General features: G+C 39.1%; 1 protein-coding gene across 1 annotated transcript in view; it reads left to right on the top strand.

The window, feature by feature from the left end:
* Nucleotides 1-747: 747 nt before the first annotated feature.
* RNF43 (ring finger protein 43) overlaps nt 748-18341 on the top strand; it is a 64317-nt gene continuing 46723 nt past the window's right edge. The window contains exons 1-2 of the mRNA XM_059147721.1: nt 748-1327; nt 2164-3042. Of these exons, the coding sequence (XP_059003704.1) occupies nt 2791-3042 (252 nt within the window). The 5' untranslated portion in view covers nt 748-1327; nt 2164-2790. The remainder of the gene's footprint in view (nt 1328-2163; nt 3043-18341) is intronic.

The following is an 18341-nucleotide window of genomic DNA, read 5'->3' as shown; positions in this document are numbered from 1 at the left end:
CTTCTTATGAAGCATATATATTTTACTCCTTTGCCTGTGTTGATGGCAGACTTCCTCGCAATCTTACATTGAGGGCATGGGTGTGATCCATAGTATTATTTCATTCTCCAATGACGTGAGAAGTAAATAAGAGGTTCCAGGCCTCTGATACCAGCTTGATCTAAAAAGCTCCATACAGGCACAGTTTAGAAAAGAGCTGCTGAATTTAAATACGTAAAAAGCTGAAGCAAAACTATGTGTAAAATGGACAGGATTCTTGCTGGTGTAGCAGACATGAGACAGCAATAAGGGCTACAGCACTGGATCACTTCATCCTGGCATTGTGCCCTTTCTAGACACTAAAACCCGAAAAGAGCAGAAACGAAACCCCTTTGAACTTATTTGCATAGTCTTGTGTCTGCTCTTTCATGTTCTGGGTTTTCACTGTTTTATTCTCTTTATTTCCTCATACGACCATTTATGTTCTCCTGGTTGCAGAAGCTGCTTAGATGTATGGGTGAGTGGACTTGATTTACATGTGGTAGCTTGCTTACCAGGACCAAGTTAGAGCATTGAATTGGATGCAGTTTGGCTGTGGCTCCATAGAGGGCGTAGAGGAGCCGAGAGAGCAGAGAGCAAAAGAACGTGCCTGGCTCCGTGAGTGTGCGCGCACTCAAGCCCTTGCCCTCCAGTCAGCCAGGAGGAGGGGCGGGTTGCCTCTAGCTGCTCCACCCTCACTTTGTGTCAGCAGGTAGAGAGCGTGATTGCAGGCCCAGGGGAGGGAGTCAGAGCTAGAACACCAATTACAAACCACAGGCTTCCTCCTCTAGGGAGTTGATCCAGAATTGTCTTTCTGGAAGGGAAGCACTCGAATCTTTCCGAACTTTCCAAGTCCATCCGTGATTCAGAGATACTGCTTTCTCCCTCTGGGATTTTCTGTGTTCCTGGTAGTGAATTGTTGCTGATGTATTTGCTACTTTGCTCCTTTTCTCTCTCAAGATTTGATCATTTTATATGTTGTTCGGGGAGAAAAAGAACATTTGTTAGAAAGGAGATTTCAGAAATGATTTTGGATCCTCTATAAGTGCTTTTTAGAGTTCTTGGGAACAGTAGCTCTAAGCCTGGAGTAAATGTTTGCCTTTGACCTGCATGGATTACTTTTTCAGGCTGCGGAATTTCTCGGCACCTACCTGCAGTGTGGGGCCCTTGATCTGGTTGCAGAGTGAGAAGGTGGAAGAATAAGCTGTACTTGGTTAAGCAGTTGAAACCTTTTTTGAGCAGGACCTATAAAAGCATAATTGAATTTCTTTCACCCCCGTGGATTCCAGTGGGCCCGACAGCGCAACAGGTTTGCAGATTTCTTTTGAAATTCTTATTTTTCTCCCTCTGCCTCAGCAAAAGAGAAGGATCTATATAACAGGTTCATGTTCAATTGCTTGGCTTTTCAGCACTTATTCCGAAGACTTTATAAGATTTTTTTTAACTTGACCTCTGAACACGGCAGGCTTTATGGTTGAAGTGCATTTATGTTTACTTAAGGGTGCACACTTTAATATCTTAGAACTAAAGTTTTGTTTGTACAAAGACCCAAATTCGCAAGTGTGCCTAGAAATAGCACAGATCTACTCTCCTCAGGCTTATTTTTACTTTTTCAGGATGTTCTACTCAGAGCCTGTAGACTAATCACCTCCCTACTCCCCCTATCTTTTATTCCCCACCCCCTCGAGGAATTTGAAAACGTGTTAGGAATAGTTCTTTGTTTTACTTAAGAATGTGGAAAATTACAGATTATAAGATCTGGATAAGAAAGTAGTTTCTAAAAGCATCTCATGGGAAATCAAAGCGCTTGGCATTCTCAAGCAGGAGAATAAAAGTTGGAATCCCCAAGAGAGAATGGAAAATAAAGATAGAAATATCATTTAACTGGGAAAAATAATTGGAAAGCTAACCTTTCTAGATACTCTTCTAATTGTGAAAGTTGGAAAAGGTGGTGAGACTCAGGATTATCCTGTACTCTGTGAAGACATATAAATTAGCATCTAATTTGTAGGCAAATTTAGGTAGAACATTAAAAATGATAGCATTTTTAACTTCATGAAAAGTATTATAAATTCCACGGGCCTAGAACTTTGGCAGCACTAAAATACAGTTTAATGAGGAAACTTTTGTGAATTCATGTTGTAGCATCTTTGGACGTCTCTCAAGGTGTGGCCTGAAGTATTGTACCCTCTCCTTCTCCATTGAAAAAAAAAACAAACAAATACCTTTTTCCCCCTGTGATCTTTAGTCTTTTGCTGTTGACAAATTTTGTGGCTTCAAAAGGACCATCTCTTCATTTTCCGAGCTGGCGTTTTTCACTCTCACCTTCGATGCATGGCTTTCGTTTTTTCCTTTGCCTGGTTTGGTTCATTAACATCGGGTTTAGTGGTTCAGCAACTTGATACATATGGAAGACCAACACCTCCCGAACTGACATAATAAAGGTTCAGAATGTAACATTTCACCTCAAGGAAAGTTGGAAATCCCGAAGAGAAGCGGTGGTATCTTTACCAATTACAGTGAAGATGGGAGAAAAAGACAGACCCGCTGCAGAAGTGGGCTGAAGACACGGTCTGCCCCGACAGATCAGGAAAGCCACCTGTTTGTGGGAAGACACTTTAGAGAAAGGAAGGGCCCAGACTACGACTTGGCTTTCAGAAACTGAAGCATCAATTCTCTTTTCCCCCATTTGTTTGGATCTGAGAAGCTGCACTTGGAATTGGTTGGTGGAAGCGGTATGTATGGCCGAAGTGCATTGCTGCAGCTGGTAGCATGAGTGGTGGCCACCAGCTGCAGCTGGCTGCCCTCTGGCCCTGGCTGCTGATGGCTACCCTGCAGGCAGGCTTTGGACGCACAGGACTGGTACTGGCGGCAGCGGTGGAGTCGGAAAGATCAGCAGAGCAGAAAGCTATTATCAGAGTGATCCCCTTGAAAATGGACCCCACAGGAAAACTGAATCTCACTTTGGAAGGCGTTTTTGCTGGTGTTGCTGAAATAACTCCAGCAGAAGGAAAACTAATGCAGGTAAGGACAATTTATTACATTTCACTTTCCATCTGTTCGAATTATGCCTTTCTCCTTTTGTGTCCCAAGCCAAATGCCATGCAAGAGCTTCTGCTGTTTAGTTTTCTGTTTGTTTCCTCTTTTAAAGATAATGCCTTATTGGCATTCTAAAACATCTTGTTTTATGTTAAAGAAGAGACACATAAAATTCCATATTTTAGAAGATCATCTGGTTGTTTTTAACTCAGACATTACATTGCCTCTTTAGATCCGCGTAATAAGGCCATTCTTTGCAAGTGATGTATTCCAAGACACTATTTTTTGGTAGATTAAATATACGGATTTCTATTTAATTGACATGAGGATCGTACTTTATATCCTGTTTAAAATCGAAGTGAACACAAAAGAGGTTGATTTTTGAGGTAAAATTGCTATATAACATTATTTAGTTTCATGTGTACAATGTAATAATTTCATATTGTATGCATTACCGCAGTAAGTCTAGTGACCATCTGTTACCATGCACTTGTGAGGAGGTTGTAATGGTCAGCAGCACCCTGAAATTCTAGAACATCCTTGGAGCATATTTGATCCCTGTGTCACTTCTAAATTTTAGTCAAGCTTGAATGCTACGGCAGGCTTTATACCACGTGTAGCACCCTATTGCTAAGCCCAAAATGGAGAGGATTGCATTACAAAATGGACACAAGGTGTAAACTTGCCTCCTTTGGTCTTGTCTACACATAATTTTATTTTTGAAAAAAATTTAATGGTTTGTTTTTTTTCCCACTGACCCACAAAGCTTTTCAGACACAGTTTCTTAGGCTTTCAGGCTGTGAATTTTGTCTATAATTCATTCATAGCCTACCTTTTTGTATTGAATTTATGAACTGACTGGGGCCATAGCTTTTCATAGACAAATTGTTCATTCCCCATGGTGAACATGAGCCCAAAAGGCTGTATTTTTTTTTTACTGTGGCATTCTTGTGTCTTATTCCATAGAATTATGTTCCTTATTGATTAAAATTCACTTTACAAAAGGGCATTTCTTGCTGTAGCTCTTGTGCATAGGTTAAGATGTTATTAAATATGATTTACTTCAGCATTTGGCCTCAGATTTTAATTGTGTGATATGAATAGAACCAAAGATTGTATGAATCCAATTTTTGTCTACTTAAAGAAGGTGAGAAAATTTAACAAATTAAAGAACTCTTCCAAATATGTAATTTTACATATATGATTTTTGGTTCTTCGTGATCATTTTTTAGGCAACATGTTGAAACTGGGATAAGTGAAGTAGAAGAAGAATTAGATGAAATGGAGGGCTTGGCTATTCAGAAAAATGAACAGGCAAAAGGAATGTATCTGGAAAAAATGGCAAAAGAATTTTTAGATAAGAGTCTATTCACTTAATCTGAGTTCTAGGATGGAATTAGGAATATTTAAAAGTTGAACTCACAAATCATTTGACTATAACTGAAAAGGAAACTTTCTTCCTGAGCTTGCCTTGTTGATACCCTGAATCATGAGGTGTATGCTCCATTTTCATTTTTTTCCATAAGTAGTTTTACTACAAAACCCTATTTTGATATTTCTGAGGTCTTTGGAGAGCCATACTCTGTGTCTTATTAATGTCCTGTGGCAGCATGTTCAATGGGTTAATTATATGCTGCATAAAATAGTGTCTTTTATTTTGTGTTGTCTTCTGTTACCATAAGGCTCTGTGTATGCTTAAAGGAAAAGGTATATAACAGAGACTAACTGGCATTCTCTTTGCCATTCATTATTTTACCAATCTTGATCATATCTTTGCTTATTCTACCTTTCTCACTCTGGTAAATCCTGCCAGTCTTTTTTTTTTTTTTTTTTTTTTTTATTTTTAGCTATTAACTTTTAAAAATGTTGTTTCTTTACTTTGTGAAGAGGGAATTTCATTGTATCTATTATTTAGCAAGGCTTTTTGTATTTTATTATTGGGTAGTTTACATTATTGGCAATTTTTAGTCTTTACTTTTTCTGTTCACATAAGCTTCTTTTAGGTCATTAATAAATTTGTACACTGGCCTAATATTAATTGCTGGATACTCTCAGTATTGGTCCTGGTTTATTGTCTGTTAATCAATTTTTGATCCACAATAGTAACTGAATTTTCTTAATAACTTCTTAAGAGAGACTTTATTTTAAAAATACAAAACAACATTTTGGATGCTATGCACCAATTTTTCTTTATCTACTATTTGATTAATTCTTTCAAAGAACTCTAGTGTGTTAGGAACACATGGTTTACACTTCTAGAATCCATGCTGTTTGGTCCTTATCAGATTACACGACAGTGGTTAACCAAGCCTTCCTTGTAACTGAAGTTTGTATCTCCTAGATTCGTGCTTTGCTGCGCTTCAGCTTGCTTGATAGATAGCTGTCTCTGGTGCCGCAGATCTGAAGGCATTCTTCTCTGTTGGCCTTGAGGAATTTTAAATAATTCAATGTATCCTTCTGCTATGAATTATTCTAGCTGCCTATTAAGTTTGATTGTCTCCAAAGACGTAGTCAGGTCTTTGTAAAATCGGCGGTGCTCTGCACTAGGAAACGTAAATGTACAAGAACAGTGTCTTAAAAAATAAGTAGTAGGGGCGCCTGGGTGGCTCAGTGGGTTAAGCCGCTGCCTTCGGCTTGGGTCATGATCCCAGGGTCCTGGGATCGAGCCCCACGTCGGGCTCTCTGCTCGGCGGGGAGCCTGCTTCCTCCCCTCTTTATCTGCCTGCCTCTCTGCTTGTGATCTCTGTCTGTCAAATAAATAAATAAAATCTTAAAAAAATTTAAAAAAAATAAATAAATAGTAACCTTGCTGTGGTTTCTGGAATTCCCAGATAGTTTCAGAAATTTTGACATTTCTCTACATTTTGTTCAATTAATCCATGTCAAGGAAACTTTCCAGCTCTCCTAATTCCTTGTCTGTGTCTGGTAAAAAGCACTAAATGATAGTGGTTATAACTTCTTACTGTTTTTATTTTTCATCTGAATATTTATTTTTTTCTCGTGGTTTATACCATTGTTGATGAAAAATGTGCTAGAGCATATGCATTGTCTAACTGTCCTGTCTTCTGGTTTATTTACCTTTTGTCAAGGTTTGTTTCTGTTATTTCTAGTAATATTGTTGTTACCACTTCTATAAATGATTACAGCCCCATTTTCTTTTCCAATTCCTGTTCCTTATTTATAAATGTCACTCAGAAGGACAACTTGAAAACAATCCTTTTTCTCAAAGCAAAAAAGCAAGAGGATTGTAACCAAAAAATTGCACAAAAGAGGTCAACAGTTCTTTGACGGTCACACTCTTCCTGCTCAGCGGTTTGTCCTGGATTTTCTTAGACTTTAGGATAAAGTTATGATCCAGATTAGAATGTACTGTCCTGAGGCTTCAGACCTACAGTGGCAGCTTGGTGGTTTAACATTGGGCCACTAGCAGTGAACACCTCCTGGACAAATTCCCCCTTGTGCAATGTCTCTGCTTGCCCCTGCACTTACCTATTAGTCAACACGTAGCTGTCCTATTTTGGCCTTTTTGCTTTATTTGTAATCAGGGCCTGGAATGAATTATTTGAGGAGGGAGAGAAATCTTTATAAATAAAAGCTTTGGCCAAAACCAGAGAGAGAATGCTTTAGCAGGTCATTGTTGTCTAAGTGACTACACTGCGACTCAAGGGGCTGGACTTCAGCTCTGACTCGTCACTATGTAGTTGGGTGATTTGGGACAAGATGATTTTTACCTCTCTAGGCTTTAGATTCCCCATCTGTAAAAATGAGAGATTCAAATATAATAATAGTGCATTGCAAATGTGTGCTGTTCACTTTACATGTATTAGTTCGTTGCCTCCTCATAATAACTTTGTGAGAAAAGTACAGTACTTCTATTCTTCATATTTTACAGATAAGGAAACTGAGACTCAAGGTGTTATTATCTGCCAAGATCATGTGGCTAGTAGGTGGCATAGTTGGAACTTGAACCCTAGAGCCCAGGCTTTTCCAGCTCTAAAATTCTGCACATCAAAGAATGCCACAGATGAACAGAACACCAGTGTGGGCTCTGAATAAATGATTCATTTATTTCCAGACTCAAAAGGCATGAAAATGATGAGTACTGTTTTCTGAGGTTGACCCAGAATACCCAATATCCTGCTAATTTGTAATGATCTCTGTATTCCTTCTGTTTCTCTCATTTGTGTTTCATTTGCAAAGATATTTGTACATCAGAATGTTTATTTAGTCAGTATCTACCTTTTTATGTAACAACTTTTATTACCTTTCTCTTCATTTTATAACAGACCATGGTAGGTTATCTAATATAGGAACCTGACGTCATAAATTTTGAAATAGCATATGCATTGCTTTGCACAAGTTGGGGCTACTTGGAAGCAGAGATTTCAAAGTTTTGGGATTTTGTTTTGAGACAGACTTTAAAAGAAGTATAAATATTCAAGGCACAGTCAACCCTCAGTTACTTATGTTAATGGAGGTGCAGAATATCCAATTAATTTATAATTGACTTTGGAACAGAGTCAGAAGTACACCCTCAAATGGAGTTCCGCTGGGTGCACTAACAATCTTAGGTGCTTGCCTTCTACAGTCTCAGCTCAGAGCCTCTCTTGACTTGGCTTTGTTGTCAGAAGACTGGCACCCAGAGGAGAGAAGGAAGCTTCAGAATATGCTTAATGATAATTTTTCAAGTTAAGAAGATATCTCTTTTTCAAGCACCCATCAAACACATTTGTATATGTAATAGTTCTTAATTTCATGTGGAAATCCAGCAAATATTTTGTAAATTTGAATCCATAAATCGCTATGGTTAATAGGAGGCAATAAATGAGCTGTACCTCTGCTATTACACCTGTGAGGCTATTTAATGTTTATTTAGCTGATTCTGGAGGTAGACATTTCCTTGGTTTTTGTAGTAAAGAGTTTGTGTGTGTTGTAATTTTCTTTATGTAAAAGTTGGCCATAGTTTATTATTTTTTTTGATTATTTATTTGTGAGAGAGTGCGAGCAGAGGATTGGGGAGTGGGAGAAGGAGAGAGATTCCCAAGTGGACTCTGTGATGAGCAGGGAGCCCAATGTGGGGCTCGATGTGGGGCTCCATGCAAGGCTTAATCTCATGACCCTGAGCTCATGAGCTGAGCTGAGACCAAGAGTTGGATGTTTAACCAACCGTGTCCCACAGGTGCCCAGCCACAATTACTTTTTACACAATATTAAATACATTTCTGGGGCTCCTGGTTTTTGTTGTTGTTGTTTTAAGTAGCTCCATGCCAGGCGTAGAGCCCAGTGCAGGGCTTGAACTCACGACTCTGAGATCAAGATCTGGGCTGAGATCAAGAGTCAGACGCCTAACTGAGCAACGCAGCCTCCCATGCTTGTTTTTGTTTTTAATAGAAGGGCTTTTACATTTTATTCACTGGAAAGTGTTGGATCATTCTTTGCCCTTTCCCCCCCTCTTATTCCCTTCAAATTGCTAAGTGCAGTAGAGGAAAAAGATGTTATAAATGAGCACTGTACTATTGTAAATGTCCTCTTAGGAACCAGCATTGGTAGGGTAGGGTATTGTTAGAGAAGAGTGTGGTAATGATGTTCCATTGAATTTACATAGTAGTTTTCTTCCAAGAAGCTTAAAATGATTCATAGATACCCGCAAGCCAAAGAAGAACAAGTAATATTTACTCCATTTTACAGAAAAGGGAACCTAATGGGGGTGAGAAAGCAAATAAATTATTACAAGAACAAAGTTGCACAGCGATGGACCCAATCTGCTTTGCAGGCGATAGATTAGTAATACAATTTTTAAGGTTTCCAAGGATATAGATCTCTCTGGGATCAGTTCTACAGTGTGGAAATTCTAAAAAGCTAAAATATTGTCCAAGGCTGAGATATCTACTCTATTTGGGCCTGTGTTGTTCAGCATGATGATTCAGTTAAAAAACTGTTGGTCAAATGGTTTACCAACTTTATGTCTCAAAAAGCCTTAAGAGCCCGTGCTCTGATCTTCATTCATTGTTCTTTTCCATACTATTATTGGGGCAAGAGCCAAAGTCTTTCCAACAACCTATAAGGCCCATCAGGATCTGCCTGGTGCCCTGACCTTTTACTTCCTCTCCCCTCACTCTGCCTTAGTCACTCTGACTAAGGACTTGTCATCCGTCAGGTAAGCCAGGCATACCACCACCTCAGGGCCTTTCCACTTGTTAGTCCCAGTTAATACCCCAGGTATTTTCTTCTTGTAGTCTCTCAGGTGTCACCCCCAAGAATCAAATACACTTTCTCAGTGAGGCCTTCTTAGACTGTCCTATTCTGAAGGGCTCTTCCTATTCCCTCCTGGGCTCATATTCTCCATCCCTGCTTTGTTTTTCTTTATAAACATTGCCATGTGACATGGTAATATTTTATTTCTATACTCATCTCTGTCCCCTCAGTGGAATATGAGCTCTGTGAAAGTAGGAACTTTTTGTCTCCTTAGTTCAGAGACGTATTCTTGGGAGCGGTACCTTTGTGTACTTAGTGCCTCAGACATAATAGGTACACAATAACTATTTATTGAATAAATGTAAGGAACATGATGGTGGTGCTGAGTAACTCTAATAGCTGGGAGATAACTTTAGGATGAAACAGATTTATTTATGTTATTCACATTTTAAGTATACTATGAGGTCAATTATTTTGAGTGCTTTGGGTTTGATATGACTTGCTCTATTCCTTTATTCCTCTGACTTATGGACAGCATAGCATCTCCTTGATTGCTGCTTCTAAATTGTAAACATGGCTATAATCAATATATTTGAGGTGCTTCTTTACACAGCATTTATTTGGTTTAATAGATAGCTCAGCCTCCGCTTTTTAGGAAATTCTGATTTTTGAGGAAAGATATATTGGGGTACTACTTTAAATCTGTGATTTTAAGATATTGGCACACTTCTTTTTTTTTTTTTTAAGATTTTATTTATTTATATGACAGAGAGAGATCACAAGTAGGCAGAGAGGCAGGCAGAGAGAGAGGAAGCAGGCTCCCTGCTGAGCAGAGAGCCTGATTCGGGGCTTGATCCTAGGACCCTGAGATTATAACCTGAGTGGAATGCAGAGGCTTTAACCCACTGAGCCACCCAGGCGCCCCTATTGGTGCATTTCTAAAGGACCTCACCTTCTTAGTCCTTAAGCTTGTGATTTCCAATTCTGGTTTTAAGATACCCTAACACAGTGATTTTTTTTTTTTTTAAAGATTTTATTTATTTATTTGAGAGAGAGAAAAAGCACAGAGGGAGAGTGAGAGGGAGAAGAAGACTCCCTACTGAGCAGAGAGCCCGATGTGGGACTTGATCCCAGGATCCTGAGATCGTGACCTGGGTCGAAGGCAGATGCTTAACCGACTGAGCCAACCAGGCGTCCCAACGCAGTGATTTTTAAATCTTTTTTTGGTGTCACAGTCTCCTTTGAGGATTTGAGAAAAGTTGCTGACCACATGCACTTAAAATACAATTTTACCTAAAATCTCAGTGAATTGAGAGGGTCTTTGACATACAGGGATCTAAGGACTCCAGACTAAGGCCTGCTATCCTAGAAGAATCCATTATTTCAAGAAACAATACCAAATTCTCAAACTGAATCTACCCTCAGCTTACTTAATTTGAAAAGTGTTTGCATAGGGGCGCCTTGGTGGCTCAGTTGATTGGGCAGCCAACTCTTGATTTGATTTTGGGTGATGGCATCGGGGTCCTGGGATTGAGCCCCTGTCGGGCTCTGTGCTCAGCCTAGAGTCTGCTTGTTCCTCTCCCTGTCCCTCCCTCTGTTCATGCACACCCTCTCTCTCTAAAATAAATAAAATACCGGGGGAAAAAATGTTTGTATATATTACTTGAAGTCAAATAGACAACAATATTATGGTTCAGTTATAAGAAGGTTGTCTTGACCTAAGATGACCTCAGATGTTAAAATTGGTATATGAGAAGGATCTGCTTATGTTGATTTAGCAAAGGAATTGTGCTCTCCAAATATTAAGTGGAACTGCATCAATTCAAGAAATGCTTACAACCCTTTCATTATGGTGTTTTCACTGAAAGGTCCATAAGAATAAAGGATATTTTACTAATTTGTTTCAATATAAGTAGAACAATATGTGTCTGTTTGATTACTAAATTCAAAAAACAGAGGCTGTGAAACTAACTTTGGTTACTTTCTGGGTTGTTTTTTTTTTTTTTTTTTTTCTATCCTTTACTCTCTACTGCTTTCCCTAGTGTAGAATTCCTTGGGCCCTTAAATTTCTATTTGCTATAATGGAAAACTTTGTATCTTTAAAAAAAAAATGTTTATTGTTGCTTGCTTGTTTTGTTTTTTAAAATATCAGATAAGCTACTTTAGCTACTCTAATTTTTTTAAAGATTATTTATTTATTTGACAGAGAGAGATCACAAGTAGACAGAGAAGCAGTCAGAGAGAGAGAGAGGGAAGCAGGCTCCCTGCTGAGCAGAGAGCCCGATTCAGGACTTGATCTAAGGACCCTGAGATCATGACCTGAGCCGAAGGCAGTGGCTTAACCCACTGAGCCAACTAGGCACCCCTAGCTACTCTAATTTTGATGTGGGTTCTAAACGTACAGTACAGCTCATGTTTTGTTTGATACTTTTTAACATATTAGAATTTGTGTTTAATATGCAAATTCAGAAACACCAAATTAATCAAAGTGATTTAATTAGAGGCTTGTGGGGTTTTTTAAGATTTAATTTATTTGTTTAACACAGAGAGAGAGAGAGATTACAAGTAGGCAGAGCAGCAGGCGGGGGGTCGGGGGGAAGCAGGCTCCCTGTTCAGCAGAGAGCCCAATGCAGGGCTTGATCCCAGGACCCTGAGATCATGACCTGAGCTGAAGGCAGAGGCTTAACCCACTGCCACTTAAGGCAGCCCCTTAAGTTAGAGGTTTTTTGAGAGTTATAAACACAGGCACACATTTTTCTTGGGGACAGGAAATTAATTTATTAAGAAATTATGACCCCTGGAATTTGAAGTGGTGGTAGCTGTTCAAGATGGCAACATAACTATCTTCAAGACCGCTGTTTGTTTTTTTAAAAAATCTAGGATACTTCTGTTACGATGGAAAGCAACCATAATACAACTGTAATTTAAGAAGTATATTCAGTTATCATGTGCCTACCAATTTTATGTGTGCTTATATATCAAAAGGGTACTCTTATGCAGATATAAATATATGATTGGAAAATACTATTGCTGTTGTTATTTCTGTAGAATAATTTGGATGAGACTGCAGGCTTTATGTTTTATGCCTATTGATCTTGCTCTTTCCTAAAAATTGATTATGGATTCTCATTCTTTTTTCCCTAAACCATTTTGTCCAGAAAGAAAAGAAAAATCTTTTATGTAATTCAAGTTTCAGGTTCTTTCACTTTTGTATCTTCTGCTTGGAACCATGTTGGTATCTGAATTTACAGTTCTGTGGCCAAGATGTTTTAACACTTTGTGAGGGACTTTATTGGACTTATACTAGAATTAAAGCCTATTCAGTTTTCCCTACCTAGGGTAAAATACAGGGCAGGCTCTTCCACTTGTAAAATATAATCATCAAATTTCAAGCTAGAAAAAACACCTAATCCAATCATTTCATTTTACAGATGAAGAAATAGAGAGATTAGTATCTTGCCAAAGAGCTGCCAGTCTACTGCCATATCTTACTGGCCAGCATTTTTAGCAAACCGTATTTATTTTAAACTTTTTTGGGGTCATTGCAGGGAGATTAAAAAGCAGATGTTGGCAGAGATTTTTCCCTGGAGCATTTCAGTAAGAAGGTATTACAGATTGCCATAGGGTCTCTTTCCTCTTTGATCCCTAATCAACCAGAAGGCATACTTTAAAATAAGTAAAGAAAGAAAAAATCCCTTGCCATACCCTAGCATTACTTTACATGGTGCATATGTTTTTTATTCTGCTGTAGGTACCCTGTTGATATTCTATTGTAGATAGCCTGGACTGTCTCCTCAAAGCGTGAAAAACTTTTTATGAAATCTATGCCAAGAATCTTACTGAGACTGGGGGCTGCACCCGAGTCTCTCAGTGTTTTAAAATGTGGATCTCCTGCTGTGTGCCAAATGCTGTGATAGCTGTGACAGCTGTGACAGGTCCAGAAGGAATACGAAGAACAGCACCCTAGTCTAGTCCTACTGAGGAAAATAGCAGACGACAGTACGAGATAAATGCCAAGCAAGAGGTGTAGGCATGGATGCATTAGAATGTGAGTTGGATTCTCTCGGGAGTCTTTCAAATGACTGTACTAGTTCTGTTTCATCCCCTAGGACTGAAGAAAAAACAAACAAAAAGCCCATAAGATTTTAACCCACGCAACTGCAAGTAGCTTCAAGCTGCAGGACAGCTACAAGCCAGTCATACCTTCTACTAATGTTCACTGTTGTCAGTTAAATATGGGCTATAATATTGCCTGTATAAATATTCCTGTATGTATAAAAACTCATTTGTAGCATTTTCTTTCCTTTTTTTTTTTTTTAAAGGTTTTATTTATTTATTTGACAGAGATCACAAGTGGGCAGAGAGGCAGGCAGAAAGAGAGGGGAAGCAGGCTCCCCACTAAGCAGAGAGCCCAATGCGGGGCTCGATCCCAGGACCCTGAGATCATGACCTGAACCAAAAGCAAAGGCTTAACCCACTGAGCCACCGAGGCACCCCTGTAGCATTTTCATTAGAATTTCAAATAAACACTGTGGTTTTCTTCTCAAATTGCAAACTTTCAAAAATGTACAAGATATTCCTGTTAAGTTGTAAAATTAAAGCAGAAAATTTAGCTTTTAAACAGAATTCAGCATATTAGGAGATCTGTTTGAATTGAGAATCTTAGTAGCTCAATTATAATTCTTTACAAACTGCATAAAAGAAGAAATAAATACTAAGACTATGTAGAAGGTGAATACTATTTGAATATCATCCCTATTCAGCAAAATTTGTTTCTAATACCAATGTATTAAAAAATTACTGAGTATTCATCCATATCTGTTATTTCCATTCTCTTATTCATTTATTTGACAGACAGAGATCACAGATAGGCAGGGGGCAGGGGGGAAGCAGGTTCCCCACAGAGCAGAGAGCCCAATGTGGGGCTCGATCCCAGGGCCCTGAGATCATGACCTGAGCTGAAGGCAGTTGATTTAACCCACTGAGCCACCCAGGTGCCCCTATTTCCATTCTCTTAAAAGTATTGTGACTTTAGTAAATTATGAGGGAGATAGACATGAACTCTAGAAAAATCTGCGGGTCTGCTGTGATGACAACAGTGAGCTTTTACCTGCTCTGAAGTTAGTAAACATATGGTTATACATCATATATTTTTATCACCATTAGAAACCATGTGGAATTTAGTTGTCCCCTTTGGGTATATGAAAAGTCCATAGGTGCCTTATGACCATTTAAAAAGTAAGAGTAAGTCACATAACCTATATCATCTCTTGGGGTACAGTTGGTAGAGTAACTAAATAATCTGAAGATTCTGGGGCACCTGGGTAGTTCAGTCAGTCACACGCCTGCTTTTGGCTCGGGTCATGATCTTGGGGTCCTGGAATCGAGCCCCGCATCAGGCTCCCTGCTCAGCAGGGGATCCTGCTGTCCCTCTCCCTTTGCCCTTCCCTCTGCTCATGAGCACTATCTCTCTCTCAAATAAATAAAATCTTTAAAAAATATATCTTTAAGATCCTTTCTAGCTCTAAACAGAGTTTATGTTTACCGTAGAAACAGACTTATTACAAAGTGACATGTAATGTGCTTATTTATTTCTTTTCCTTGAGATAAAATGTGTTTGGTAAGTAGTACAAAAAATCTCACCAAATTCCTTAAAGTCACACAACAAATTGTTAGCAAAATGAAGCATCAGAGTCAAGGGTACTCCCAGTCCCCTTGTCCTGTACTGTCTTTACATTCAGTTAAAGCACACAAAAATGAGTTTTTCTCTGGAGATAAATATTTTAAAATATCTGCAGTGGCTGGAGGACCCTTATTCTAAATTCTTCATTGAGGTGTCTCAGTGACCAAGCCACACTGACTTCAATCATGAGCCTACATCTAAGTGAATCTGAACCTTTGGAAAGGCTTGGCAAAGCCGTAGATAACCTAGAGCCAGTCTGGGCCATAGCAGTAAAAGGATAATGTGTCTGATTCTAAAATACTTTGTGAAGTTGAATTATCAAAGAGAAGTTGAATAATTACACTAGAAATAAGGATTTAAGAGCAGCTGGTAGGTGTTCATGTGTGGCGCTAAGGGATAGGGCTCTGGTCTATACGCCTCTGGAGGCATCTGAGAGGAGTGGAGATGGGGCCATCTGATTAGTAACTATGCCTTGTTATTAAACCGTGACTTTCTGCATTGTATATCCCTCAGAGTTGGAAAACTTCCGCTGGCAAAAAAAAGAGAAGGGCTGCCGTGCTGTTGCTGAGGGCCATCCAGTAGACACAAAAGCGCCTTCTTACAGGCCTGCAGCAGGGGCAGCCTGTACGGGCAGGCCCGTCCTCTCAAAGACTGGGAATCCGATTCTTTCCCCAGGGGGTTTCCAACTAGTTTGCACTTCAGAAAAATCTTTTCTTTCTCCTGCTGTTCACGCCCTGCAAAGAATTTTCTTCCAACCAAAGAAATTGTTTTATAGTCAAAGATCCTTGTCCTTAGTTGTTGGACATCAAAAAAAGTTTGGAGGAGACTGGGGGATTATATGAGCGCCTAGAATTTATTTTGAATGCAAACTCGCAACATTAGTAAGTCCTCCTAAAGAATATACTCATCTCAGAGTTGGGAAAGAACCTAGTAGAACTTAAGTGTGTATTCCTCCTTGGTTGGATGTACCCCAATAAGCTAGCTACAAATGAGATGGATAGCTCTATCTGGACTTAATTCCTGTATGTTTGGTTCTTGAGGTTCTTACTGGAAGAAGGACCATTACACTACCTGCCCCTTTCAAACCTGATATGGGGAAACATGAGGATCTACTCGTCAACTTGAAACAACCAAAAATCTTTTTTAACCTTCAATACTTCAACTTTTGGGGAATTTGGGGTTTCTCCCAGGGCCGTTGATGATCTCACCAATGTTGGGAGCCACATTCCCTGCATTCCCTGCTGTTTCCAAGGTGTGGATGATGTCATTTTCTCTCACAAAGGAAAACCTCAGCACCCTGAGGGCCTGAACTCAGGTCTTGGCAGGTAAATGAAGGAGGAACTTAACTTCTGGATTTAAACTGTTTGATTGACTCCAGCTTAAAGAGACACAACCATGCTAAATACTAGCTTCACAGCCTCATCTCTGGGGCCTGAATAGACCAATTATTGTTCAGGGAGAATAAACACTACAACTTTAAGATATCATTTTCTGGATCAGAACAATGATTAATATTTTGGTTCTTGCAGTTGGGACATTTATTGGCTGTTGTTCTAAGAGATGATGGCTCCTTCTTAAATATCCTCTGAATCCGTGAATTTTTCCAAGCTTTTCTGAGATCCATTTATGCATTATCTGACTTTCCTTCCTCAAGGAGATTAACAACAACAAAAACAAGAATTAGAAAAAATAAAGTGATGGATAGGACAGATTTAGGCCGAGTTATGCCCTGGACAAAGTACATTCTTGTTATTTTAATCTTGGCTCTGTGGTTATGAACAGAAGAGACTATTTGGTCTAGGAGACGTCCAATCTCTTCTGTCCCTTCACTGCAACCACAAAGCAGTGGTTGGAAATAGAATTCCAGGAACACCAAAAATGCTCACAGTTTCCAATAGTGGCAGCTCCAGTGCCCCCACAAGGATTCTTTGAGCACTCTTCCTCACTGCCTTCTTGTGGTATCCTTGTGGTTGGGAGCCTACATCATCAATCACAAAGGCTTGCCCTGAAGACAAACCTGGTAGAAATGTCAGTTGTCTATCTTTGCCACCAAAAACAATCTTTTATATTTTTATTCTGTTCTAAACTAATATGCTCTAGGTTTTTAGAGAAAAGACAGTTTCTTTGAAGGAATCTTCAACTGACCATTCTCACAAAATTTTAAGAGCACGAGTTTGTACTAGGAAAGTAAGTCAGAATGTGTGAGCTAGACAGGATTTGCCAGAGGTTTTTACTCTGCTCAGCAGTGTCAGATTAACTTGCCTATGTTACTCCTATGCAGGTATACAATTACACTTTGGGTTTTTTGTTTTGTTTTGTTTTGTTTTTTATACTAAGAGTATATGGGTAAATTCACTGAAATTTAAGAATGTCCCTTTTAAAAGTTTATAAAGGGGAGTAGGGAATTGAACTGTAAGGGAAGGGCCTAACCTGCAACCGTTCATTATCATAATCTTATTTCTCCTGAGTTGATGTGTACTTGAACCAAATTAATAACATTACATGAAATGCCCTAGTTTTTTCCAGCAATATCAATCTTAAAGGCGTGGAACAGGACTTGGCATTTTGTTTCCATTTTTATTGTTTTGTTTTCTAAAGGGAAGTTTGAGTTGGAGCCTATCTGGCAGGATTCCATGCTTCTACCAAACCACCTGTCCTGGCAGAGACAATGGAATCAAAAGTCAAGTTCTTTATGACTGCACCTGCCTTGTAAGTGCTGCCAGAAGATCTAATTTTTCTCCTGTAGCCAAGCTCTACCCAGAAACCATAGTATTTGGCACCCAAACAGTGGGCGCATACACCTCAAAATATGGGTGTCCCAATTTTAGGAGAACGAGTACTGGTTCTCCGTTGACTTCTAAGGTGTTCTTTTGCGTTATATTCAACGATTATTTTACTGTTTATCAAATGGAGGAGATGTAGCTTTCTGGTTCACTGGTTTTCAAGATTTTTTGGTCAGAATCTACCAAGGATGATGGATCACTTGGTAATTTATTATTTAGAAAAGCATGAAGGAGAATAGGATCTACTTAAAAGAGATCAGGAACATTATCTCCAAAGTCAGAACACCATGTAGTGTTTTCCAGAGAAGACGCTACCATTTCTTCCTGCCTCTTCCATTTCCCAGAAATATACGCTACCCTGTGGGTCACCAGTTGAACACACTCTGATTAAGCGATTGTTTTGGAGGCTATCTAACTTCCTTGATGAGGACGTTTTCCTTTTGAATTATCAGAGTGTATCTTGGGTTCCCTTAGGGCAGAGTTACTTCATTGTGTCCTAACTTGATGTATGACTAGAGGCCTTCTGGCCTAAGAACATAATTTCTGTCACCAATCAGATAGTTGAAAATAATATGCTCACCAAATAGTGATCTTTACACAGTATTCCCATATAATGATATAAT

Source organism: Mustela lutreola, chromosome 15, assembly GCF_030435805.1.
Source record: "Mustela lutreola isolate mMusLut2 chromosome 15, mMusLut2.pri, whole genome shotgun sequence".
NCBI lineage: Eukaryota > Metazoa > Chordata > Mammalia > Carnivora > Mustelidae > Mustela > Mustela lutreola.
Note: the sequence above shows the minus strand (reverse complement) of the source record. Positions and strands in the feature narration are given on the sequence as shown.